The 27,695-nt window shown below is 42.7% G+C and overlaps 2 protein-coding genes across 2 annotated transcripts in view; one reads left to right on the forward strand and one right to left on the reverse strand.

Annotated features, from left to right (window-relative positions):
- The window catches only part of dock9b (dedicator of cytokinesis 9b), a 54,122-nt gene extending 44,350 nt beyond the window's left edge, over nucleotides 1–9,772 (reverse strand). Inside the window, exon 1 of the mRNA XM_034151106.1 lies at nucleotides 9,700–9,772. The gene's annotated coding sequence lies outside the window, so the exon portion shown is untranslated. The remainder of the gene's footprint in view (nucleotides 1–9,699) is intronic.
- LOC117498924 (bone morphogenetic protein receptor type-2-like) lies at nucleotides 15–27,332 on the forward strand. The gene is made up of 13 exons (XM_034151117.1): nucleotides 15–1,037; nucleotides 9,730–9,915; nucleotides 10,507–10,686; nucleotides 15,133–15,240; nucleotides 15,394–15,485; nucleotides 17,419–17,649; nucleotides 20,804–20,918; nucleotides 22,085–22,245; nucleotides 22,391–22,538; nucleotides 22,796–22,932; nucleotides 23,178–23,350; nucleotides 23,445–24,784; nucleotides 25,537–27,332. The coding sequence occupies exons 1-13, from the start codon at nucleotides 959–961 to the stop codon at nucleotides 25,785–25,787; spliced, it is 3,201 nt and encodes a 1,066-aa protein (XP_034007008.1). The 5' UTR covers nucleotides 15–958; the 3' UTR covers nucleotides 25,788–27,332.
- Nucleotides 27,333–27,695: the final 363 nt, after the last annotated feature.

Consider the following 27,695-nt stretch of genomic DNA (forward strand, 5'->3'; position numbering starts at 1 on the left):
TGCGGCACAGCGGCGCTGCACCACCCCTCCTGACTGTAGGACTGTCCTCCACCCCCAACACCACCCCCAAAAGCAACCTGATACCGGAGACGAGCGGTCCAGACAAGCCTGCAAACGAGGCGTTCCCCGCCGCCCTGCCTGTCTGTCTGCCCAGCGGAGCTCCAGACCGTCAATGCCAAACGCTACTGACTGCCTAGGGGAAGATCCGAGCCAGAGATATCCAACCCCTAACCCCGTCGTCTGCCACATCGGGAGTACGGATCTCCGTCTATCGCAACCCAGAAGAAGATCACTGTTGGCGCCGTTGACTTGTGACTGATCCCCCCTCCCCTACAACGAACGGGACCCGGAGAACTAACTGGCTAGCTGTTAGGCTAACATCGGTTAGCGTCGATAGCAGTCAGCTTGCAACCGAACCGAGCTAATTGGCTAACGTTTAAATGCCAAATGTTCACCTCTCGTGCGAAAGGGTGGACTATTTTTTTAAAAACGTACAACTGAGAATGGCCTGTACGTACTAATTTTAGTTGTGCATCGGTTCTTTTTGCGATATTTATCTTCTTTGCCTAAGTTTTCTAGTACCAGACAGTAGCCCTAGGCAGCTAGCATGTCAGCTAGCAGATATGGACGTTGTTGGCTGGCTCGTTGCAGATGGCAGATCAGCCAAACAAGTTAGCTTCTCGGTGTATCTGTCCGGGCTGTGCGGGAGTCGATAGCAGGACCAACTTTTATTGACATTAAATGTTAGTTATAAAATCACGACAATCGACTCCAACACGACTTTGCCTCTTTTTTGGATCATTTTTCTATGTGTTGTTCCATGCCTGAGAGATCAGTTCAAGTTATTGAGCTGACGTGAGGAGAAGAGTGTGAAAACAAAGTGGTATCTGCAAAAATAAGAGGAGCAGAAGAAGTATAACGAGACTTGAAGGAGCAGCAACTACGAGACTACACTGTCATGGCTGTGAGCCGAATCACGATGAAATCACTCGCTAAATATGGGTTTTGCCTGACGATTCTCCTGACTTCTGTGGCTGGTAAGTGGCTAAATAGTGAATTGATTTTTGTGGAAAGAGGTAAATGTGCTTCTCGTGAATATATGATGCTTTCCTTTTGGTTCTGCTATTAGATTTTGACCAAATGGCAGGTTTGGTGCAGATTTTGTAGCCTGAATAATATGATCTAATCAACCTAAATTAAATGTTTTGAGTCTAGTGTTGATTATATGTATGTATTTATTTGTTGTATTATAATATAGACAGTTAGCCTTAACATCAGACACCATTTTCCAAAATATCTCCTCCCAATGTTTTTTATGTGTCTGGAAGATCAGCCTGTTTGTCTGTCTGTCCCTTAACTATCCTTTCCATCTTGTTGTCTGTCTGGCTCATATCTGGAGTGATCTCTGTAGTTGATCTCAATGTAGTTGAGTAAACCTTCATAGATATCTCTTCTTGAACAGAGTAGCAAGTGTACCCCTGGCTCCTTTTTAATCATTCTGTGTACAAAGGCCTGGAAAAACACTGCCAAACATACCGCAGTCCTTGTCTGCCAAGTTGTGCCCCTGTTTAAGACTTTGGGCTTAAGCCAGGCTTCTGTGAGACCTTGAGCGTGATAAGATAGTAGCTGTGCTGCATAGAGATGTTGGAACTGTGAATGTGAGGGGGGTGAAAGGTGGAATGTGTGGGAAGACAGGAAAGGTATTTTACAAGATGGGTAATTTAGGTTGTAGAAGTTCAACATGGTGCTTAGGCTCTGGCAGTGTGTTTGGAAATAGGAGGTATTTTCTCATCGTTACAGCCGAATGCGTGGGTGTGAATGTGTGTATAAACAGCTTCTTAATAATGTATTGTGAGTGTGTTTTATTGTTAAAGGCCCTCCACCCATTCACAGACAGGAAGCCCAAGATAATGTGTGCAGTGGAGAGAAATATGTGAGAGTGGCACAATTTCAACACAATGTGCAGAGAGACCCCATTTGCATTTAACTGACAAGTGGGAGTCTGATTATTTGTAATCCACATTTAAATAAAATGACAAAAATGGACTGCAATTCTGAATGTTACAATGTGCAGACAGTATTTCTGACATCCTCTGATTACGAGCTCATACATCAGGATAGAAAAAGCACGCTGCTTTTAGTGACATTTAGAGAAACTAAAGTAGATGAGTAAGGAAGCGAGGTGATTCAGCGAAGAGAGTGGGACATGATGCATTTACTGGAGGGATGTGTTGTCAGTTTGTGACGTATGATCAGTAACGAGGAGGCAGTGGAAAATGCTGAGTGCAATTTTCATCCCAAATCATAATATTCAGCAACATGTACAAATGTAATCTATCATGTCAGCATGTGCGCTGAAAGAATCTTATTGCCTTGCTAAACTCACCTTTTATGAGACATGGCATGCAAATTAGTTTTTCCCTGGAGCGCTTTAACGACTACAGTGACTGACAGAGGATTGACATATTCACTCAATAATCAGCACAAGCGATTAATGGATACTTGTATGCATGCGTGTCATGTAAACAGCCAATAAATTCAAAGCGCAGCACCGTGCAAAATGAATTAGGGCAGCCGTCAGACATTGTTGGCATAATGACTGTAAAGAGACAAATGAATGCAAAGTGGTTATATCGCAGTGCCAATTTATTTCCATGATACTTGTTATGATGGTAATAGGAGGTAGTAAAGTATCTAATCAGCTGGAGGTCTGACCCTACACTTTTCCCTTTGAGCCCAATGTTATTGCCCCCATCACCCCCCTTTCCAATCTCAGGAAATTACCTCAGTTAATTTCCTTTTCAGATGTATTTATTTCCCTACACCTTCCTTGTGTTTAACCTGTTCCCAGCTGCTCTTCCGTTCCCTGTCCCCTGTGACTAATCAGTGTGTGGGTGTACGCTTGATGCTCCAAAATCCGGAATAGAAGCGGTTCCAAACACGGCACAAGCTGGCAGAAGATACCTGCCGCGCAACCACAGGTGTTCTTAAGTAATGACATTAGAACGGGATAGACTTTAGCACAAATTCTTATGGAGTAAAGTTTAACGTTGTAGCCCGTGCATGCTCATAATGTATTCATCTTACATTCATGCACTATTGTCCCAGGTAAGCTTGAGGTTTGGGGTTCCAAAAAGGATTATAGCAGAAGTATTATCCCTCAGCATAAAAAGGGCTGCTCATTGGCTCCGCTTGTCCAAACTCTGTAGCTATGTCTCGTGGGCCCCATACTGCAGCATTGACAGGCCCACTGTTCCCCAACCAGGCCGCTTCTCTCAAACCTCTCCGGCCAACGGGGGACTCTTGAAGCTGTCAGCTCTGTGGTCACATCAGCGGCTCAATAGAAAGGGAAGTTATTGGCTGGAGATTACAGACTTGCCCTCAGTGGCTGTGAGGCTCTTTTATTGCCAAGGCTAGCTCAGATTGGAGCCTACAACATTGTGTGGAGCCAGGTACTAACTGCTGTTAGCCCTGGCATTTAATCTGGGATTTGGGACATGTGAATGCATCAGAATAGTTTAAATGCCAAGTGAAATACATGCTCAGGAATTTTCCCTTTATGATATTATAGCAGATACAATTTGTAAACTAGCAAAGAAAAAGGCTGTAATAGTGTAATATGGAATGTCACTTAAGACACTTTATTTTGAACACTTTATGTTAATGTGTGTGTTTCAATTAAAAGCAATGATTTTGCCGAAAGCCATGGAGGCCCACACTACCAAGCTGCATCACCTTTAGCACTGAAGCTAATCTGCTGAATGTGCATTATGGTCTGTTGTAGATGTGGGAATTGAATGCAGCATCCACAAGGTAAACAACAGGATAGTAAATGGGTAAAGTAGCTCGTAAAATGTTAAAATCAGTTGTAAAACTGCCAGGGAACCAGTGTTTGGGAGCCAAAATAGTGGTAATATAATGATGCGTACCTATTCGGAGCCAACATTTTGGCATCTGTATTATCACAACTGGAGGAGTGCAATTTATACAGGAGAATAAGGAAGTAGTTGCAGGCGCCAGAGGATATAAAAGCATTATGCCTACTTTGATGCCTTAATATTTAGCACTCAGTCCACAATCATTATTTCGTGAGAAGAGATGACACTGACTGCAGCAAGAAACAGACCAATGAATGCTGGAATGGTGGGGGTAGGAGGCCATTTGGGCTATAATACAGCTAGCATTGTACTCTATTAGATGAACAAAATCAATGTCTGCCTCTCTTAGTACCTTGGTTTGAGTTCTGAGCAGAGGTAAAAGCAAAAGCAGATACAATAGAACAGTGTTCAGCCGACCTTCTGGTTTGGCAAAAAGGAGAAATTAGTGGATGTTTTAGAAAACAAAAGGTGCAGCCTTGAGATGGTAACTCAGAGTGACAGCCTATGATTAACACGAAGCGTTCTCCTTGACTAGCAGAGACAATAAGTCTAGAGCGCGCAAAACATATTGCTCAGAGTATGGATGAACTGTTTTGCTTAAAGTTATTTGTATTTTAATGGATATAAGCTTTTAAAAGAAGGGTAGCATACTTGTTTGCAACTGCAAGGCTTTAAGGTGATACAGGTCTTGTTTTTGTTATCTCTAGTAGCTTGGATGCCACATTTGAGGATGTTTTTCTGTCTTTTTAGTTGTTCCCTTTATCTTAGGCCAAAAATGTCTTTATTCACAAGAGCTTATTACAGTCGCAGCAACAGAAGAAGGTGCAGTTTTCTAGATCCTAGTATCATACTGCTGAAAAGTACCGGTTTTAGAACAATTTTTGCACTTTCAGCATTCCTCTGAGAAGCATTCCAAAAAGAAAAATGAGTGGGAGAGCAGAAGATGGCTTTGGATAAATTAGTAAAATGATTCTTCTAAATAATCTCAAACCCCGGTGAGATGTTTTTGTTTTCTGCTGGCACAGTGGGCACTGGAATTAAGAGAAGCACTGCAGCCAAAGTGCTGTACTGCAGTGGCTTGTAACGTATCATTCAACATACACAGAATATATATTGATACCAACAGCAATAAGAATATAGTCATTTAGTATATCGAGTGTTAGGAAATAATGTGTTGATGTTCTTTACTAATATATTAGGCCCAATGTGGTCTACAATCAGACAGAAGGCATGAAAAGTTCTATTTTTAAAACACCACGTCTATGTTTGCAATGCCATAACAGCACCAGTTAGATCAGGTGAAACCCTGTCATACCAGACAACCACAGGCAGTGGAGCTTGTCAAAATACTATGTATGTAATGTAGACCATCAAGCCTATAGAAGCTGTTAATTTATTTATTTATTTATTATTATGTTATATATAGAGACTAAATTCAGATGCAGATTGGAACTAAACTTTTGCTTGCTCATAAATAATCCTAGATTATCCGCCCCATGGTGTGATGGTAAACACCACCTCGGTCATTCTGTCATCTGTGTGTTCATCACATAATCGGGAAAGTTGAGGTATACAGGGAGGGGTGTATATTTGGTAGAAATGCATCGTGGTCAATAATGGAGGCCTTTAAGCTTTGAGGGTAGTTTAAGCCCCAGGATTAGCATAACTGTACCAGACCCAGACAGACACAGACTGAGTGGTGGTGTTTTTCAGGGGGGTGTGCAGTCCCGAGGCAACAGATGGGACAGATTAAAGCACACTCAGCTCCTCACCCCCCCCCCCCACACACATCTTTAAAATCAACCAGGAGACTTGAAATTGTGGTTGTCAGCAAATACCCCTGTATCTCTTCCATCCTACCTCAGCAACAAGCATGCACCCAAACAGCAGGTACCATCAGGGCTGTGCTTCTGATGGATGTCCGTGTGCAGCAGCTTGAACTCACGCGATGATAAAAACCCAGTGCATGTGGGCATACATAGTGCCTCTTTGCATTTTGTGTATGCACAAGTCGTGGCGCAAATCTACAGGGTGGCAAAAGTAAATACCAAGGAGACAATTTAAATGCATACATTTTAGCACAGAATCAGCATTGTACAAGGACTATACATCATGCCAAGTGTCCCCATCAAGCAGGACAGCACAGCTTGCATAATGCTGCGCCTGTGGACAGTGCACTCATGTCTGCAGGGTAGTTGGTGCGCGCACGGGTGCATCAAGCACGTTTCCCCCTAAAGACAAGAATGCCTCCTGCTTCTTGCTGCCCCTCCCATCCCGTGTTTCTGCCTCTAATGTTGAACTCGGAACCAGTCGTTGAGAGAACACAGCCAACACATCAGTGCACTCTGTGACTTTTAATCAAGTCTAAGACTGCCGTGTCTTGCATCTCTCCAATGGGCCTTGGCAGTAGGAAGGAGAGAGCCAGATTAGATCGCTGTTGTTTTTTAGCAGAGAGGGGAAGGGGGTAGTCTGTGGGGGTGGGAGGGTGCACCGAAGGCCAATTGGGGGAGGAGGCTTAGAGGGGGGAGAGAGATTAGCAAATAACTGGGCCATGGGTAAACTCTCAACAGTGCCCGCCATCATCCAATGAACAGGCTTGGAGCAGAAAACTACTCTGAAGCCTTTTGATATGACTACCCTCTCTCTCCCTCTCTTTTCATCTGCCTCGCTCCACTGGCCTTGCCTGCATACTCTGACCCACAATCCAATACTGCAGTGGAAGCCAAAATCACACAGCCGGCTCCACAGAGCAGAACCAGGGACAGAGCCTGCCACGGCCAATCAGAGATACACGCAGAGATTGGCTTCCAACCAGAAACGCTCCTAAGACAGAATTAATGCAAAGAACCAACCACAGTGCGGCAGAGTGGCAGACACACCAATGAAATCTGACTACATGAGTGCTCCCATGGCTCAGACTGCAAGTGGGCAAAATATTCGTCCCATGATACACTGTCTTTCTTCTCTGTTCACTTTTTGGGTGAATTAGGGAATAAATATATTTCAGACGGTGAATAGCCCCTTTTATAATAAGAATCAGGAGGATGTGAAAATAAAAGAAGTCGTCTGAGCTCTCAATTTATAGTGTGCACGTTTGTTACGCGCACCATGGAGCGATTATCTTTTATTATCAGGGTACGTGACATCTATTTAGTAGTACTCGTATGGATGCATTGCTTTCTTGAATTGTATTAATGTAACACAATGTATTGAAAACAGCCCTTTCCCTTGTTATAATAAAGCGCACAATTCAATCATCCTTGTGAATGAAAACCCCAAATCTATTTCTTAAATGAACTTGGGACCTTTTAGCATTAGTTTCAGTTGTTTTCATGCCAAAGAGCTCTCATATACCAAAGATTTTTCATAGGGTATTATTTCACAGCCTTGAATAGTAGTACAATTATTAATAATTCATGTCAGCATACAGTATCTACCCAGCTTTGGGAGAGAGACAGGAGATACTCTGCACTATAGATTTTTGTGCTCCGATCCTGGCGTGCAAGGTCAGTCTGTTTGTCTAACTGTCTGAGGGTGTTGTCACCGGTTATGCACTTCCTTTGATTGTTCCTTTAAGTTTTGCTAGAGTTCCTCCTCTACAACTCCTTTCCTCAACTCCACAGCCCTCTCTCCTCGATTTCTGGTTCTGGGAAATAAGACAGGAAGTGTATTCGAGGCGGAAAAGATCATTGTTGAGGTTGCGATTATCTTAGGACTGTGCTTTTTCACAAATTGTTTGATAGCAGCTACCTCTGTAAAAGATACAAGAGATTGAGTCAGAGTCAATTAAAGTGCATAGCCTCTTAAACGTACCTAAATTGCTGAATTTAAGAATGTAAAAGTTAAAGCCTTTGACACCCACCCCTTTGTATTATTCATTATTCAAGAAGAGGAGTGTTGTTTTCTTTTGATCAGTTATCCCTCTGCAGCAAGTTGTATAATTTGAATGAATATCTGGCCCTTGTGTCTCCCCTGTAATGTTCTGCTGTAGGCTAATGGTAGAGCTAATGGTCATTGTGGAAAATCATGGTTCACTAAGATCCGTTATTTCTCACATGAGCTAAAGGTGACTTTGGGCTGAAAAAGAAATTCAGCTCTAGGTCTTAACGATTGCTTTTCCCTATCATCTGCCCACTATTTATTTCATGCTTAGTCTGTGGTTAGTAATGTTTTTATAGCTATTAGTATGATAAAATTAGAACATGCCCTTACGAAATCCACATGACCCACTCTTCACATTGGCATTAATAAGATCTACCGCACAGCATGTAATTCAAAAAGAGAACACTTTTTTAATGCTGGTATGCTGGTTATTTCCTAGTTCTGAAACAGTGGGGAACAATATCAAGGGCGAATTTCTGCAGTTGAGTTTCATTAAAACTAAATGATTACTGTTTGTGTTAACTCAATGCCAAATTAATCAGAGGCAAAAATTGCATCCTACATTTCGGTTTGGAATTGAAATCATGTCAAACCCTAGCTACATACAGAGGGGATGAAATGCGTAAAAAGCCGAACTTCTACTTGTGCCCACCGCAGTACATGGGCCACAACCTCTAACAACTGAGTCAACGGCGGCCCTTTGTTTTCATTTGAACCCAGAGCATGTTAATGTGCTGTGAATAAATGCAAGTAGAGAATCATCTGTCTCGTGAATCTAAACACAGGCCGTGGCAGTGGCCTTGTCGGCTTGTTGAAATTCAGTTTCCTCCTCAAAACAAAAATTCCTCCACATACTTAACCCTTAGTTTGAACTCCTTTCCCACTCTACATGTACACGGTGTGCTTCCCCCTGTAGGCGAAGTGAGTCCCACAGAACAGTAGACAGTGCAGGCCCACAGGTTGAGGGCAGCCGTGGCCCACAGTAGGCCAGGGTTGCTATCTTTTATCTGAGGATGGGAGCAGAGAAGGAAAGTTGGCGCCCTGCCCAGCAGAGCAACCACTCCATCGCAGCGTCACCCCTCTGCCCACACAGGCCAGCTTGACATTGGGCAGGGCACAGTCACCCCAACCCCCTTCCCGGATGGAGGAAAGGGAGGAGCTGGGAGTTAAGGGAAACAAACCGGCACATCATGTTTCCCTTATCAGAAATTACCCGGACTGAGGCTATGTACACAAACCCCCATTGGCTCAAACTATTTCTTCCTGGAATAGTTTACACTCTCCCAGACGTTTGCTGCAAATCAACAAGCAAACTGTCCGTTACACAACTGTTCACATTCTGGCTATCCTTTTCACTAGAATCACACCATCTGAAATTCATCCATTATTTCCGAACACCCAACAAACAATGGCTGTGTGCTGTAATGCATTAATTTAATTCAAGGTGGGAGCTTTAACATGCATGTCAAACATCCATCTATCATTTTCTGATAATTATTTTTCTCATCTTGCTGTTTTAGTTTTGAAATGTCCACTTTGTTTCCGTGCCTCTGCTTGTGTTTGTGTTATGTCCTTCAGGCTAGAGTTTAAATTGGTATCTCTATTGATCTTCGCCTGCAAAGACTGCTGCCTCTCACACGCCAGACAGCTATTTCTCAGCTGTAGATTCTTCTCGTATAGACAGATACTGTGTAGCAGCACTTTATTAGAAAAGGGCTGATGTGAGGGACTTTCATCCACATCTCACAGTTTTCATCGAAAATGTGCATATCAGCAAGTTTTTCATCCGAAGAATGAGAGAATAATCGTTGAAAATTAATGAAGCTGTTGCGTTGTCTGTTGCTCATTAACACAAAATTGACAAACTGCCTTAGAAATAAATGTGCTTGCCTCTTGTCATCCACCTATTTAATTTACATTGTGCGACTGCAAAACCTACCTCTTATTTGCCTCCTCTGTCTCCTCACAGCGGCGCAGGAAGAGGAGAGGGAGTGTGCCTTCACTGACCAGCAGCAGCAGTGGGAGACGGACCGAGTGGCCGGGAGCGAAGGCCGCGTCTCCCCAGAGAACACCACCATCCGATGTGCCAAGGGCAGCCATTGCTTTGGTCTGTGGAAGAAAAGTCCTCCAGGCGAAGTGCGACTGGTCAAACAAGGTAGGACTTGTGTGACGCTTCGGGCAAATTGCGAAAACTGTCGAGAGTAGAAATAAATTCAATTCAATTTATAGTAAACATATATAAGTAGTTATTGGTTATATCAGAATTTGTATTTTTATGGAATTATAATGTGGAGGAAAAAATGGGGCAAGCATAAATAGTAATCTAATTGTTATTTTTTGGTTTTTATTTTCAGCTAGCAACACCATCTGTCAACTCCTCAACTGGCAAAAAAAAAAAAGATTAATTATGTATTTTATGTTGCAGCTGGTAAAAGCTGAGTTCATTTCAGCTACTTTATCAACTACTGGATAGTGTCGTCTATAATAACACAACATCATTTCCTTTTCATTTATATTGTATAATTACACAATGTAACTATCACGTAAACTAGGCGATAAAAAAGGTGCAATATTTGCCCCTGAAAGATGCATAAAAATCATTAAAAGGAAAAATGTACAAATTACTTAATTTTACTCAAGTAGAGTATTTAAGTAAATGCACTTACTTGATTTAATATCTGAGACGTGATCTTGGTGATAAAACAGAAGTAGGTAATATCATTAACATCATTATCTGTATCCTCAGGTTGCTGGTCTTACCTGGATGACCCCCTAGGTTGCCGTGACGACCGCTGCGTGGTGACCAACCTCCCTCCGCAGATGCAGAATGGGACGTACCTCTTCTGCTGCTGTGGCAGCGACATGTGCAACGTCAACTTCACGGAGGACTTCCCTCCGCCCAGCCCCACCACGCCACAGCCCATATGTAAGGAAACATAATTATATTTATATAATGTATATCTATATATATATGTACACACTGGCACAAATGCAATAGATTTCTAATACGAGCTTGAGTTTCATTTAATATCTTGACAAATAATTCCTCTCTATTCATGATGCATTTTGCTTTTTATATGACCGATGTTCCAACAAAAGCAATTAATCCAAAGAGATTCAAAGCCAGATCTCTCCCTACATTTATTATATGATGACATTTTTTTTTAAACAGGCAATAACAGGGAATTATGTTACTGCTGATCACCTGTTACATTTTGTCAGTTCAACGTCAAGAGCAGTTGTTTTTGGAAAGTAGCTGTGACTTCTTTGATTTGAAATCTTTGGATTTAGACTTCAATCTACATGGTTACATATTAGGCGCTTTCACACCAAGTACTTTGCCGTACTTAGTTCATCAGAACTCTTTAGTTCTGATGCACTAAAGAGCAGATCGCGTTCACACCGGAATAAGTCCCTGAGGGAGGATTAGGCAGATGAAGCCGCTGACGTCACTTCTTCTGCTTTGGGTTTACTGGCAGGCCGCAAACCACTTCACGGCGTATACTGCCAACCGAAGTACCCGGCCAGAAGTCCCCGGAGTTGGGGACTGGCTTCAGTAGAAGCTGCTGGGACTCCCAGCAGCTTCTACTGAAGCCTTCCGAGTAAATCGCCAGAACGCCGACACCTCCTCATCTCCACCGCTCCTATGTTTTTTTTTGTATTGCCATAAGTTAGTCTCTCCGTTGGTGCGCGGGGCTAATGCTAATGCTAATAATGCTAATGCCAGCAAACACAATGGCGGCTTCACAAAACGTTTCAGAGTTTTACGGGGCGTGGTTTGCAATCCGCCCAGCCAATCAGAAATGGGAACCTTTTTCTCCCAGGAAAGTACCTGCTCTCTAGCAGGGACTAAAAAGGGGGTGAAAAGGTTCTCATTAACTAAGTTCTAGTTCCGGATTTTTTTGGTGTGAACGCAACATTTCAAGAACTATTGGAACTATACTGGGAAAAGTACTCTGGTGTGAAAGCACCTATTGTTCTTTTTTCATACAAATTGACTCACTTTTAGCTTAGTTCTCTGCCTCGGCTGCAATCATCTCTTACACAACTGGCTGCGTTGAGCGGGGGGAGTGACTAAAAGCAAGATGACTAACAAAGACAAGAATGGGAGAAAACAACTGCAGGACCACACAGTGCTGAAACACAGAGCTATTCAGAGAAAAAGCATGAAAGAATGTTTGATGTCATCAGAGCTGTCATACCTTCACATTTCTCCCTCCTCTTCCTCCTCCTCCTCCTCTGCCTTATCATTCCGGCCACACAGCTTAGAAATGAGCCCCCTGATTGCCGTCCATTATGAACCTTGACAGTAATGAATTGCAGACATGAAGTGGTTTGTGTTTACAGACCGTTCAGCTAGTAGCGTTAAATCCACTAAAGGGCCATGAAAGGCTGTCTGGAAGCGAGTAAGGTGTAAAAAAAGTAAAAAGGTGCATTGTTTATTGTTCCTTGCTCTTAATGTTTAGCTGTGAATGAAGGCAATGTGTGTGGCAGGAGGAGGGGCTGAGGATGGCGGCAGCTCATCTCATCTCTCCTGCCCACACACAAACACAAACACACACACTCTACCATCCATGTCGTCTCTCTGCATTCCACGGATTACAAGGCGTCTGCTCCCGTCTGCCTGTCTGCTCGTCTGCCTGTCTGGGGGCGTGCCGGTGACTGTTCCCCTGAGCACACAGAAGACAAAAGCAGGAGAAAGTTGAGGAAAACTAACCACTAGGGCGTTAGAGACACGTTTGATTCATCAGTGAGGTTAAGGTTGTATTAGAACTCAAAATCCTGTTAGTGTTTTTGCGAGGTTCATTCCTGACATGTCTGGGCAGAGTCATGCCAGTGTTGTTAGAAGTAGGAAATGGTTTAAGTGATGTTAAGCCAAGAGCCATGACCAAATTCTGAGCTAAGGGCTGGAAGAAGTGCTGCTATCTTTTACATAAGAAAAAAAGTACACAAGTATTCTTAAAACACCAAAGGTAGAAATGGTCATTCTTACAGAACGTTATATAATCGGATTATAATTGTTGCTGTATACTGTCTAAGCAGTCCAGTCCAATTAACTTAACTGTCCAGTTAAGTTAATTTGAGCTCCTTTTATATCCTACAGGGTAGTGTAATCTATACACAAGACAACATCATTAGTTTGTTGATAACATATTATAATAAGGGGAGATACTAGATAGTAAAGGTGTTTTGGGTGAACAATTTTATAACAGACTTTACATTAAACATCACTCGTTAATTACATCAAGACAGCTTTTATCAGGGGATTTATTTAAAGGTATCAGGAAAAAAATGTTTGGGGAAGAAACAACCTTCAAAGATTCATAATATAATATTCCATATATTTTTCAAGTATTTGGCTCTGAAATGAAATGGATTTAAAGTATAAAGCTGTGAAAATTCTTCAATTATTTAACACACTGACAATCTTTTGATCTTGGTGGTAATGTAATAGTAGACAATTCCATTAACGTTATGGAGATTTTAAACAGATCTGTTGTGTTTGGGTGTGTCGTGTGTGTGTGCATCAGTGTTTGTCAGATGGCTTCCTGTGCATTCCTGTTGTTGGTGCTGAACTCACTGACGTGTGTGTGTGTGTGTGTGTGTGTGTGTGTGTGTGTGTGTGTGTGTGTGTGTGTGTGTGTGTGTGTGTGTGTGTGTGTGTGTGTGTGTGTGGTGTGTGTGTGTGTGTGTGTGTGTGTGTGTGTGTGGTGTGTGTGGTGTGTGTGTGTGTGTGTGTGTGTGTGTGTGTGTGTGTGTGTGTGTGTGGTGTGTGTGTGTGTGTGTGTGTGTGTGTGTGTGTGTGTGGTGTGGTGTGTGTGTGTTGTGTGTGTGTGTGTGTGTGTGTGTGTGTGGTGTGTGTGTGTGTGTGTGTGTGTGTGTGTGTGTGTGTGTGTGTGTGTGTGTGTGTGTGTGTGTGTGTGTGTGTGTGTGTGTGTGTGTGTGTGTGTGTGTTGTGTGTGTGTGTGTGTGTGTGTGTGTGTGTGTGTGTGTGTGTGTGTGTGTGTGTGTGTGTGTGTGTGTGTGTGTGTGTGTGTGTGTGTGTGTGTGTGTGTGTGTGTGTGTGTGTGTGTGTGTGTGGCAGGCATAGCATGCCAGTCAAAGCCGCCTCTGGAAAGACATCAATTATTGATAAAGCCGGTGTCACGGCAGCACCCCTGTGTTGACTAATGTGACGGATGCAGGAGAGTGTTTCTGTGTGTATCTGGCAGCTCTTGTACACTTTCTGCAAGGCAAGCGCCAGTATATTTACACTCTGTGTGTATGTTTGTCTCCAGAGAAGCACTTATAGCGGATGCAGTTTCATTAATCACAAATGGCTGGCAGCTAATACTGCAGCCTCCTCAGCTAACTGCTTCTACCTGTTACCTTTTTCACCTGATCCACTTGCTGGTGTTCTTTGTTTTTACATATTCTCTTTCTCTCTCCATATGCACATCCCACACATTCTCTGTTTCTCTCTTCCTGTACTGCTTTCCAGACTGTTGACCATGCTTCATGGTTGTTTAGCATAATTTATGTTTTTCTTTTCCTTTTTTGTGCTTCACTGAATGCAGATTTGTTTCAAATGTTACAGCTGCAGGCAAAAGAAACACGTTTCAGAGACCTGTTTTGAGATTTCACCTGAATATGAGCAGTAGTAATGATAGTAATAATAGCAGTAATAGTGATCAGTGCACATTCTCTCTGTATATTTTGCACGTTTCTGTACAATGCTACCTCTTTAAAACTGCAGCTGTTCCACTTTAAATTCTGATACACTGCACATTAATTATATTCCAGATTCATTAGTCAATAACCCTGATTCTGATTCTGATATACTTTTAGCAGTCTTTCAGTGTCATCCAACAAGACTCTGCACTCTGGTTAATTTGCACTGCACAACCTCTTGTAAACACATTGTGTGCCATGTGTTGAATGCATTTGCTTACTAATAGGAAGTGTTTTGCTTCTTGCATAATTATGAGTGACCACCGGCAACTGTTGATCAGCAGAAAAGTGTGAAACTGGTGGCCTGCACGTGCAACACGTCAAACCCACGTGCCCACACATGTGTAGGAGACAAACAAAAAGGGGACCCACTCCTGCTTAGTAGTGCAATATCCCTATGTTTTTTACTTTTCCAGAGGAAATCATATTCATACAAGTATTTCAGTCTTAGTGTACCTATCCAGAAGCTCATTATCTATGCAAATATTTAAATCAGCTCACAACACAAGCCTTGCCGTTTCCATAAATTGATAACAACGATTGAAGGTGTTCCTAATAACTCGGTGTATGGATACCAGCTGTGATACAGGCCACCTGCTCTCCCTACATAAAGGTCACAGTTTGATGTATACCTTTGTTTTTGATGTGTGTCTCCTTGTAGACCCTCACTCTCTGAGCTGGGAAGAGACCATAATTATCGCCCTGGCAACCGTCTCCGTGCTGGCCGTGGTTGCTGTAGCAGCCTTCTTTGGTTACCGCATGATAAACGGTGAGTTACTATTGCGCCACTCTGCGAGGAAGGGCAAAGAACATTCATTATTCAAGGATGCTTAAATGTTTTGGTAGAAATTCAATACATTTTGTAAATTGTTTTAATTGTGTGCTTGTGTGTGTGTGTGTGTGTGTGTGTGTGTGTTAACAGGAGATGGTAAACAAGGCCTTCACAACCTGAATATGATGGAGGCCGCTGGCTCCGAGAGCTCTCTGGACCTTGACAATCTCAAACTGCTGGAGGTCAGTGCCCAACATTTTGTTTGATTATACTTTTCTTGCCCAGGAAAAGCCAGTTTATTCAGTGTAACAGCGAAGAGTTCCAGCAACACTGTGTAACACTACTCTAAATAACCATATGAGCCAATGAGTGTTGCAGGAATTAGTCCTAAAACCCACAAATGCTGCTTCAGTTCCACTTGGGTATTTAGTATTAGTTCTTAGTGATGTATGCTTTTTTTCAGCTCTTTACTTCTTTTATACCCCAAGATCTTGCCTGAAGGTATGAGCCTGTTTCAGCATTTCTACACACAGAGCAGGGCGTATGTCTGCGAAGAAGGATGGAGAACATGAGCTAGAAAGAGAAACCAAAGTCAAAGAGACATAAATACACCCAAAATAAATCAAGGTTTATGGTTACATTTTTCATTTCAATATGACCTTTACATCAGACCATCCGATCTCGGCAGGATCGGAACAGAAATAGGATTTTGCTTACAGTGACACAGGATCCTGAAAACCTGATAGGGAAGCGGGAGAGCTCATATTGTGATAGGAAGTCAATGAAGTCTGGATGATATGCAGTCACAATGACGGTATAAGCAGGGTGTGGGGATTAGAATGCAAGCAGGAAAAATACATTATATAAAATCCAGACGAGCGGACAGCATGACGCAGCGAAGTATAATTTTTCTGAAAACCCCACTATCTGTCAGTTTGTTGGTACAAGCTCAATAATATTTTCCAATTAAAACACTTTTCTAAAGAGCAACGCAATGCTATTTCGGTGCTGCTCCTAAACTTGTTTGTCAGATAAAAACGGAAAGGACATTTTTTTTTTTTTTCAGCCTTGAGCCTATTATTGTTATTACCGTATGTCCATTGGGAGGATGAGTAATAATGATTTAGCACTCACCACCTCCCTTTTAAAGATCTAGGTAGCTTAAATTATTCTCCCACAGTATGATGTAAAAGGGACTGAGTGTAAAGTGTCCTTGTAAACTGTTTTAAAACATACTATTTAATTGATGTCATGTTAGTCGTTGATGATGTTACAAGGAGAATAGTACCAAGCAGTGCCTTGTCTGTCTCAAGCATGCTTTAGTCTCTGCAAGGAACTGAAAAACGTAAGAAATCTGTGCCAATGGCTGACTGGAAGGCAGATAAAAATGGAGAGAAATCAAAACATTTGATCTGCTTTTTAAAGGAGCCCTCAGTAATATTAACTGTTCATGATTTTTGGTAAATGTATTGAAGTATTCTGAGTGAAATACGAGTTGCTTTGCTTCTTGACAAGACAGAAAGACAACCAGCCAATCAGTACTGAACTTTGTGCTCCAACTAGAGAGAAACACTGATGTACTTTTTCTATTCAGTGCATTTCAGAAAAGAGCGAGAGCACTATCTTTTCAGGCAGGAGTTGAATTCAGAACTCTGTCCTTGTGCCTTATCAAATGCAGACACGCGTTCTTTTACATCAAACTCATTGCAGCGGGGGAGGGAGCCTAACTCAAAGACTAAACAGAGTCAACTGCCTTCCACTGTATATTCTATAGCCAGAGATGAATGTTTTTAGCAAACGTGGAGGAGGAAATCACAAAGACACAACCCTGATTTGTTCCTTCCCTTAATGCAGATGACTTTTAAAGCAGAATGTTTTCAGACTTTAATGGCATGCTGGGCTCTGGCTGATTCGGACACTAATGATGTGGAACTGACTTAAGGCCATTTTAACTGTTTAACCCTGCTGTTCGCCTGTCATTTAGTTTATTTCCTTTTTTCCTTCTGCCTGCCTGGCTGTCTTTATTTGTGTAACTCTCTTTATGTGTTTCTATTTTTTGCCTCAAGTACCATTCTTTAACAAACAAAAGTATTATTTTATCCACTCGGTTTTCTTCATGATTTTTGAAGTGAGAGCTAAAGGTCTAGAATTACAAAAATAGTTTTTCTCCTCCAGCTGATAGGGCGTGGCAGATATGGCGCAGTGTACTGTGGCTCTCTGGATGAGCGGCCCGTGGCTGTGAAGGTGTTCACTGCAGCCAACCGGCAAAACTTCCTGAATGAATGCTCCATCTACCGGCTGCCGCTGCTGGAGCACGACAACATAGCCCACTTCGTTGCTGCCGACGAGCGGACAGGCCCTGAGGGACGCACAGAGTTCCTGCTGGTCATCGACTATTGCCCACATGTGAGTAGTGGGGGGAGTAGGAAGTGTCGTACTAGTGTAGTGTGTGTGTGTGTGTGTGTGTGTTCAACATAAAGACCACATTATGATACCTAACAATTAGACTTTAGTCCTGGTTAATTCTGCGATACTGGTAACTGGTAAATCAGGTCTCAATCCACGTATGATCCAAACATGCACGAGATGTGCATATATTTAATCTTCATAATAACAGGGTATATGCAGGAATCCTGAAGTCAAATGTAATACCTTTTTAAGCCCCTTTCCATACATTTTAAGACCTCATCGCCACTTTGAGTTGTAACCGGTTACATTGGCGACACACTTTACCTCACATTTACTATATACAGTATTGATTGTCCTTCCAACCATTTGGACGCAGACTTGCATTTCCCCATAACGATGTTGTTTAACAACCGGTGTAAACGGGCCTTCGCGCGCTATCAAGCAGTGAGCATGCGATGTCCTGTTTAGATGACGTCAAATAAACTACACAGAATCACACTACACACCTCCGCAATGATTACATTCAGGCAAACTTTAGAATACAACCTCTTTGGACAATTTATATAGTTATTGAAAACAAGCTACACAATGTAATACCTTGGAAAATGCCGTTTAATACTTTTTAATATTTTTTAATAGCCTTAATTTTCGCTAAATTGATTTATCAACTTTTAATACTTTTTAAGACCCCGCGGACACCCTGTTAAGCCTTTTGAATGATCAAGAGAGTTTGTTACCTTGCTAAAGTGGTTGTTGGTGGAGATCCTCTCCTTCCAGATCACTGCGGCGGCTGCTCTTTGCCTACATAACTTCAAACATTAATTCGCACTAGTTGTGTGTGTCGCCGATGTCCTTATCCTGAAGTGCTGCAGAAAAAAGTAGAGAAGCTGTCAATGAAACTGGGTGACGTCAAGCACTTCAAAATTATGTTCATGCCAACAGACAGTTGCCAACCTAATCCTTTTTCCTAAAAAACATTATGTGAATAAAATAATTATCTTTTAATTAATTGTGTAGGAATTGTGACAGAAATGTCGGTACCACTTTACAATAAGACTACCCTTATAAAGGATTCATAAATGGTTCATAATTAGGTTATTAATTAGGTTGTAAACACTTTATTAATCATTAAGAACCATTTATAAACCAGTTCTAACATAGTTTTCATACATCAACACAGGCTCACTATTTGGCAAGATGACTAAGCCTTATATTGGCCACCTAGCTTACTTCGTCAGCCAACATCCTTGGTATCCATCTTGATGTTTCTTGGCATCTCTTTATGACCATTTATTTACGAGTTACTAACATTTATAGTTGCCAAAAGGGAGGCTTATTGTAAAGTGTAAAACACATTCCCATTTATGAATGAGTTACTACCGTTTCTAATAAGGCTTAGCAGTACAGATAAATGTGGGCTCACTATTTGGCAAGCAACCGGTCACAGTTGCCCTGTTTATCTCATGTCTTATAAAAGCTTATTAAGGATTTATAAAGTGTTCACAACCTAATTAATAAATGAATTACAAACTATTCGTAAACCCTTTATACGGGTAGTCTTATTGTAAAGTGCTACCGAAATGTCAGATAATAGCTAAAAATGCTTTCCTCAGTCTCCCAGTGCCCAAAGCCAAGAGACCCAAACCCAAAGATGTTTAATTAACAATTATTTGATCAAACAATATTTGGCAATTCAATTTCTAATCCAGAATTTGACTTAAAATTATGCATTTCAACTTGATGTGAATTATTCCATCTATGTTGTGAGTGGTTTGTCAGGAGATTGATTTCAAAACTATAATCTTTGTCATGTCTACTTTAATGTGGCCTGAGAGGGACAAACAGGGTGAAGGTGTTCACTGCAGCAGAAAAAAACCGTTGTAAACCTAAAGTTTTATTTCACCCATATTTTCCTGCATACAGATGGGCACAGCTGGCAGAACTAAGCCTTCACACTGCGTGCTGAAGGCTGCCTCCATGAGATATTCGATATTAGATATTAAAGCAGATTTACCTTTAAGCTGAATATGCTTACTGCCCAAGCCCTATGAACACTATACTAATACACGTTGTCATGGAAACACGGTGCAAGCCAGGACATGAGACTGAAACACATAATGCATTCAAGTAAATGATAATATAATTTATTTCAAACGAACAGATCTAATATGATTTTGTTTAGCAGCGGATGTGCTTATGGCCTTGAGATTGATTTGATTGAGAGAAAGGATGAAGTGTCTGTGCGTCAGGGCCAGAGCCAGATGACGATAATTGAGGAAGGAAATTAATCAAATATAATATCTGGTAAACATTATCATGGAGTCTTTTATATTCCTCATAAGATATTACCAGAATTGCACGCCGCTTTCATCACGCAAAATGTCATAACTCAAAATAAACTGTACTGCCTTTATTTGGGGGGGGGGGGTGATCAAATATTCTGTAAATCGGTTTATTGTCAAATTCCACAGGGAGGTCAAAGCACAAGCGCAGACTTTTTTTATTTAAAGTTGCGAGAGATAAATCGGAAGTTAATCTTTTTTTGAAGTTCTCTGTCTTGACCTTGGGTTTTATTGATAGTGAGGAGGATGTTGAATTTGGATTTTTAAAGTGAAAAATAGCTCCTGCGAGTGAATGTGTGTGAGATTAGCTCAAACCAAGTAGCATAGCAGGAAATATTGTAAGACATACTTGCGTTTAACCAGAAATTCAATTCAAATGTATTTCTTTAGCAGTTATAAATACTAATACACATCTTTATATATTGTAATGTTATATATTGCAATACAAAGTGCACATTTTTCCTTGGGTGCATAAATACTGAATGGCTTTGAAGGTGCTAAAGGCAAATGCAAACCATCTAGAAACCATCTTGGCCCACCTGTCCCAATGCCTATGGTTTATCATCAAAACATTACTGGCTATTTGTTGACTGATGGTGGAAGTTTTTCTTGCCAGATGTTTTTCCCCCCGCATCTGTAGGTCTTCTTATCTGGGAGATCTTTAAAGTGATGCTGGCGGATGATTTCTTTTCTCAGTCCATCTGTCCCCTATGTCTAATCTTTCTTGTTTACCTTCTCCATGTTTTCTCCCCTCCCTCCCCCTCTGCACCCTCCTTCCTACCTTGTCCACTCCCTCATGTCCTCCTCAGGGATCTCTGAGTCGCTACCTGGGCCTCCAGATCAACGATTGGGTCGGCAGCTGTCGGCTCGCTCATTCCGTCACCCGTGGCCTGGCGTACCTACACACTGAGCTCTTCAAAGGAGGTGAACTGGAGGACGCACGCACACACACACGCTGTTAATTACGTAACTGCTCACAGTTTACACAGGCTCAAGTTCCATGGCTGCTGCTTCCATCTGCTACAGAAACACAAACACTAAACATGGAAAAACTCTTTCTGTTTGTAGCCCTGTTAGTTTGAGAAAGGATTTAGTTTGTGTGTATTACCATCTCCAGCCTGTCTTGCTGAGTCGTGCTTTAGACTTCTAACGGCCGGCACACTGCAGCTCCACGTGGGTCTGTTTGGCTTGGAGCGCTTTGCATCCCTGCATTTTGACACACGTGCACAACCAGCCTTGTGTATTTATAGACCGGCCTCAAGCTAGCCTCAGAGTGAAAAATAGTGAGCGGGACAAACTAGGGACAGGACAGCGGATGCAAGATAGGGATTCAGATGACACGTGAACATCCCCGCGGCTCGATGAAATCAGTCGTTGGAGGCAGAAGTGACTGAAGTAAGCCTTGGATGGTTTTTTTCACGCCAACAAACCTCAGCCTCAGCGCTCCCCACTCATTTCTCTTCATCAGCACTGATACACATCAAACAGGCTAACAAGTGAAGGGGGTAGAAAGTGTTCTTGCAGTAGTGTGTGAAGGCAGGGAATAGAAGTAATGCTGTTTGTGCAAGCATGTGACAAGTACACGAGGGGTTGTCCATCTCCTTTCCTTTTCACTGCAAGTGATGGGCAGAGGAGAGAGAGAGCTAGAGAGAGAGAGAGAGAGAGAGAGCTAGAGAGAGCTTGTGTGTAATGGCACAGTCTTTTGGTACATCCTCCCCCACTGCTCCTGCACATCAGTAGAAGGCATCAGATAACTGTGGTGGCCGCCCTCTGCTGGACTGTGAGATACTGCAGGCAGAGGCTTCTGTGATATGGTCTTAATCTAGATTAGATTAGAGGGTTTAACTGTCTGTTAACAGTGCAGCTTGCTCTGGTGAACAATGACTAATGGGAAGAATGGAAAGCTATATGACAGGATTTACTGGATGTTATCATTTGCAAATGTCACAACAACTGCCTGAGTGAATGATTTATTTGAAGCAAAGTATTTGCTAACACTGTCCAGATTTACATGTTGAATGACAGATATAATAGCTTCATCTTGTGTCTGATTATTTATTTATTTCCCTTGTCCTTTTCCATCTATCCAGACGTGTACAAGCCAGCCGTGTCCCACAGGGACCTGAACAGTCGCAATGTTCTTGTCAAGGCTGACGGCACTTGTGTCATCATCGATTTCGGCCTGTCCATGAAGCTGACAGGAAACAGGACCGCACGCGCAGGAGAAGAGGAAAACGCTGCCATAAGTGAGGTGAGTGCTCAGGAGCATTTAGACTTTATATTTGAGCTCATTGCCACAGAAGACAATCAGAAGGATAGTTTATCATCCATCAGTCCTCACCTTGTCCTACTTTCTCTTCCTGACTCACTTTAATTTTTTCTGCTCCGTCTGCCAGGTGGGGACGATCCGCTACATGGCTCCAGAGGTCTTGGAGGGGGCGGTGAACCTGAGGGACTGTGAGTCAGCGCTGAAGCAGGTGGATATGTACGCCCTGGGCCTGATCTACTGGGAGACCTTCATGAGATGTACCGACCTGTTCCCTGGTAAGACACACAGACACACTGTGTGAAGGCTATTTTGAATGGTATTAATCTGTCTCCATCATTATCACAAGCAACACAAGAATGAGCCCCTCTCACGCTACACACATTAGTAAGCCATTAAATACACATTTATAATGGAGGGTAGCAGACACTGGAATTGTATCATTTGTTGTGGAAAAAAAATAAAGCTAAAATATTTTCTCTGCTACATTAGAAATATCTACAACACACCCCTCCTCTTTCTGTCCTATCTCTAGGGGAGTCAGTGCCAGATTACCAGATGGCGTTTCAGGCGGAGGCAGGGAACCACCCGACGTTTGAGGACATGCAGGTCCTGGTGTCCAGGGAGAAGCAACGGCCCAACTTCCCAGAGGCCTGGAAAGAGAACAGTTTGGTAAGTGTGTGTGTGTGTGTGAGCCACACTCTAAATTATAAAACACTGTCATCAGATTGTGAAACATGTCACTACAATGTTTTTGTTGTTGTTGCTTACTAGTTGTTTAAAGGGTCCTCCTAAAATGTACTTATTTAATGATCCATTTTTATAGTTCTTACAGTGTAAGAGATACATAATCTAGGAACTGTTTCTGCTGTATATGGATCAGTGTTTTAATAAAGTGATCAAACTGTGTCCTGCAGGCGGTCCGCTCTCTGAAGGAGACGATGGAGGACTGTTGGGACCAGGACGCAGAGGCCCGCCTCACAGCACAGTGTGCAGAGGAGCGACTGGCAGAGCTGCTCATCATATGGGACCGCTCCAAGTCTGTCAGCCCTACACTGAACCCCATGTCCACAACCCTGCACAATGAGAGGTAGGGAGAAAGACACAACAACCTCCATCAACTCAGTACTTCTTTTAAATGTTGTCTTTAACCTCACTGTTTGCTTTTCATTTTTTTCTGATAGAAATCGCATGACGCCAAAATCCGGCCCATACACAGACCACCCCTCTACTTACATTGAGGAGCATGAGGGCGTTGCCAAGAACACGCAGGGGGACACCACTGGCTCTGTGAGTGGTCGGGCTGGGGCCGGTACTGGGACCGGAGAAAGAAACAGGAACTCCATCAACCAGGAGCGCCAGCAGCAAGCCAACGCCCGCCTGCCCAGTCCAGAGGGCAGTAGCACCAGCATGGGGCTGAGAGGCAGCCCATCAGCCTCCACCACCACCACCACTATCATCTCTGACTCTGAGGGACCTGCAGGGACCTCAGTCCCCGTCTGCCTCCACCTGACCCAGGAGGACCTGGAAACCACCAAGCTAGACCCGAAAGAAGTAGACAAGAATCTGAAGGAGAGTTCGGATGAGAACCTGATGGAACACTCACAGAAACAGTTCTGCTCTCCAGATCCGCTGAGTCCCGGCAGCTCCAGTCTCCTCTACCCGCTAATCAAGATGGCAAGTGAGGCAGCAGGCACATCAGACCCCGCCGCCCCCATGCCCTCCACCATCTTCCCCCTGCCCAAGCAGCAGAACTTGCCGAAAAGGCCGTCCAGTCTGCCCCTGCGCAACAAGCCCCCCAAGAAGGAGTCATCCTCGTCCTCACTCAGATTCAAGTTTGGCCGCTCTGGGAAGTCCAACCTGCGGCAGGTGGAGGGAACAAAGATGAACATTGGTGCAGTAACAGGCACAAACACAGCTGCAGAAGTTAACCGGGTCCCAGGCACAAACAACACACCCGCTCTACGAGACACGCACCTCAACGGGAGCGCGAATGGCGCTGCTAACGGTCATGCCGGTGTAGGGATCTCCTCCATGGCTACAGGTGGAGCGACAGGTTTTGGAGGATCTGGCATCACTCAAAACGGCTCCGGAGCCCTGAGGTCCGACGACAGCCGCCTCAGCCTTGGTGTCATCACGGCCAGCCCCGACGAGAACGAGCCGCTCCTGAGCCGCGAGCGAGAGCAGCCGGACCCGAGAGTGATGTCGTCGAGCGTAGCAGCTCTCCGCTCAGCCCGACCCAACACAAACAACAACAACAGCAACACTGGCCTGGGAAAGGGGAATGAGAGCGGAGGGGAGAGTGATGGAGGAGAAGAGGAGGGAAGTGGGGAGGGAGGAAGCAGGGAAACCACAGGGCCCTCAGGAGAGAACTCAGGGTCGGGATCCGGCGTCGCTGTCCCCCAGGGGGAGCCTTCGGTCATCATGAGGGGGGAGGCCCTGCTCAGGCAGCCCAGAGCCCGCAGGCCTGAGAGACCCAACTCCCTGGACCTGTCCTTCACCACACAGGACCTGGCCTCACTAGGTGATTATACATCAACAACTGCACAAAAATCATCCTCGGATCCAGTGCAACAATGTCGCTTAACAAAGATTTATGAGGCTTTGATACATGTATCCTAACACTATTTGTTAGGTTTTTCATTATTATATATTATATAATTATATAGAATGCAAATCCTCATATTGAAGGAACTTCAAATGTTTGGCAATATTTGATAAATTACTTTTAATTATTAAAAATGTTGTTGTTTTAAGCTGCAAAACAGCATTAAAGCATTTTAATGCTGAATTACAGAATCACTTTTAATTGACATAGATTAACTATGATGAGTTATGTTACCTTAAAAGGGACAATATTTATGTTTCACATAAAGATCAGTTTACTAGTCATGTAGAGTACTACTCTAAAGCCTGTACAAATAAATCCTGAAGTCATAATGACATGGTGATATCCTCTTATCTTAGCTCGGACTTAGAGACTAAACATTTGTTACCTAAAAAACTGAGTTACATGGGTTGCAGCTAACTACTGTTAAACATTATCAAATGTGCATGGAAAATTACTTTAATGATAATCAATTATCAGTTGGCGCAAATGTTCCTGTCAAGCGACTAAATAATAAATAAGTCTACTAATAAAATGTTTTGAATATTTTTTTCACTTTTTATAATTATATTTCCACCACTTTATAGAAGTGGACTGGATGCCCTTTTAGTAAATAGTCATGATAACTCGGCACAAAGTACTGATCCATGTTTCTTCCTGTTTTCCAGGGGACGGCCTGCAGCTAGATGGAGCCTTTGAGACAGGAGAAAAGATCAAGAAGCGCGTAAAAACACCTTACTCCCTGAAGAAGTGGCGCCCCACCACATGGGTCATCTCCACAGACACCAGGGGGCCGGAGGTCAACAACAACGGGTCCTCCCGCGGTCAAGGTCACAGTCAGAACCGGCCCAAGTCCAGTTCGGCCATCTACCTGCGCGGAGGGAGCTTGGCCAGCGAGCCAAGCGACACCCACGTGTGAACACAGGCTCTGTGACAAGACTGAAAAAAACAACCCAGAAAGCGTTTGGTTTCTGTCTGTTGAGCTCTCAATCAGCAAGAGGAAGCTATGGAGTGTCTTGTGAACAAACATTTGAGTCTGATGGTGTACAGTAATTAGGTCTGTCTCACTCCTGTGTGTCTTTCTGATGATGGCATTGCTTTAAATGGAATCCAGCTATGCAGCATTCTCATCTGCTTCTGTTTCCGCGTTTTTAATAGTCTCCCTTCTTCGGTTTTGTTTCATGTTTCGTCCTAATGAGCATAGCAATGTTTTGAATGGATATCTTTCTTTCTATGTGCACTTTGAACCAACTAAAATCAGTGTTTAGAAGTCCTGTCTGTTGCGACCACCACAAGAAGTGGTCTCTAAACTTAAAAAGGCGATGAAAAACAATCAACGCTTTGAGCGTTCTTTCTCAACCTAGCTGGATCAAGCAAGGTTTGAGAGCAGGCTCTGTAAAATAATTGACGGTCTTAAAAGACAGAACAAACTACTATTTCAAACAAATGTATTTCCTTGATTTGTATGCAATACCAATTTTTGTCTTTTTCGACGATGTATCCATTTTTTGTATCATAATTTTTAATTGTGCAATAGGATTTAGCTTTTAGATGCTTTCAATGTTTTACCGCTTTCTTCATTTTGTTTTATCCCGTTTTTATTTTGATATGTTAATCTTTGTTGCACTTATGAATCGTCACAATCATTTTTTAAACAATCCACCTTAACACTTTCCCCCCGAATCAAGAGGAGAAAATGGATGACAATCCTGCTCTTTCCTTCTTCTCTGGACTATTTTTAAGGGGGCACAAACACTAACAATCAATCGCAGCTGACTGAAAAAGTGGGTTTTCATAAAACTCCTCTGCTTGCACAATTACACCAGGAATGGCTCAGACTTTGGGGTCTTTTAACACTACAATCACCAGAATCAAATCTATGGAGAGATCTGTTACAGTGAACAACTCAATCACTGTACCACTATCAGCTGACCTCACTGTGGACTGTCTGTATGCGCCTGAAAGACCAGAAACACTAGAAAGCCCAGATTCTGCTTTTTGAACTCTGTTGGAAATCAGAAAATAGTCTCAAAGAAACCAAACCCCTCTGAAGCACGCTGGATATAATTTCTGCTTGTTGTCTCATCCCTCGATGTTGGAATGACTGATTCAGTGTGTGTGTGTGTGCATGTGTTGTGTTCCTTTACGTCAGCAAGCATTAGAGTTGTCGGGGCCTAGCGCTGTACAGGCGTGCTGAAATGTCATTGTACTCATTCTGTATTTTCAGCGCTGCTTCAGGGCATATGAAGAGATCTCATTTATGTTTTTGTAATCTGTAATTTTATGAAAAAAAACATATGTATGTGTATTGCATTGATATTTGCATCATTTTTATGGAGTTCTGTTTTGCATTCAATGGACATGGCCTTTAATTCCATTGCTATGCATCTGCTCGGTACAGTTTCTGTAAACATTCTCAAGTCAATATGGAAGAAAAAAAACTCAAATAAATGTATGAAATAACTGCTGGTTATATTAAGAGCATGTTATTGGGATTTCAGGTATTTTATTCTGAAAGTACTGTAATTGGGGGTAATTTTACCAGTAGTAAAGAAGGTAGAAAGAGAACATTGCTTCACAGAAAGTCTAACTCACAGTCCTGGAGAAACAGTCTTCTTCCAAAAACACACCAACAGTCCTTCCCAGGCAGCAGCATCGTCCTATGACCCAGTGAAACACAACATTAGCTTAGTAGTTAGCAAAAACAATGTTTTAAAAATGTCGCAGTATTTCGTTAAATACTCACTGGAAGCTGACGTATGGCCAATTTGAATATTCATGCCATCCTTAAAACCTATTTAATATTTTTTGGGCCATTTAAAATAAG

The sequence above is a fragment of the Trematomus bernacchii genome, unplaced genomic scaffold (genome assembly GCF_902827165.1).
Source record: "Trematomus bernacchii unplaced genomic scaffold, fTreBer1.1, whole genome shotgun sequence".
NCBI lineage: Eukaryota > Metazoa > Chordata > Actinopteri > Perciformes > Nototheniidae > Trematomus > Trematomus bernacchii.

What these genes read in the sequence shown, in the direction of transcription:
- LOC117498924 (XM_034151117.1), top strand. Translation starts at nt 959, where the DNA reads ATGGCTGTGAGCCGAATCACGATGAAATCACTCGCTAAATATGGGTTT. An exon ending in AAAACGCTGCCATAAGTGAG is followed by an intron (nt 22,246 to 22,390) that starts GTGAGTGCTCAG and finishes TCCGTCTGCCAG; the next exon opens with GTGGGGACGATCCGCTACAT. An exon ending in ATGTACCGACCTGTTCCCTG is followed by an intron (nt 22,539 to 22,795) that starts GTAAGACACACA and finishes TCCTATCTCTAG; the next exon opens with GGGAGTCAGTGCCAGATTAC.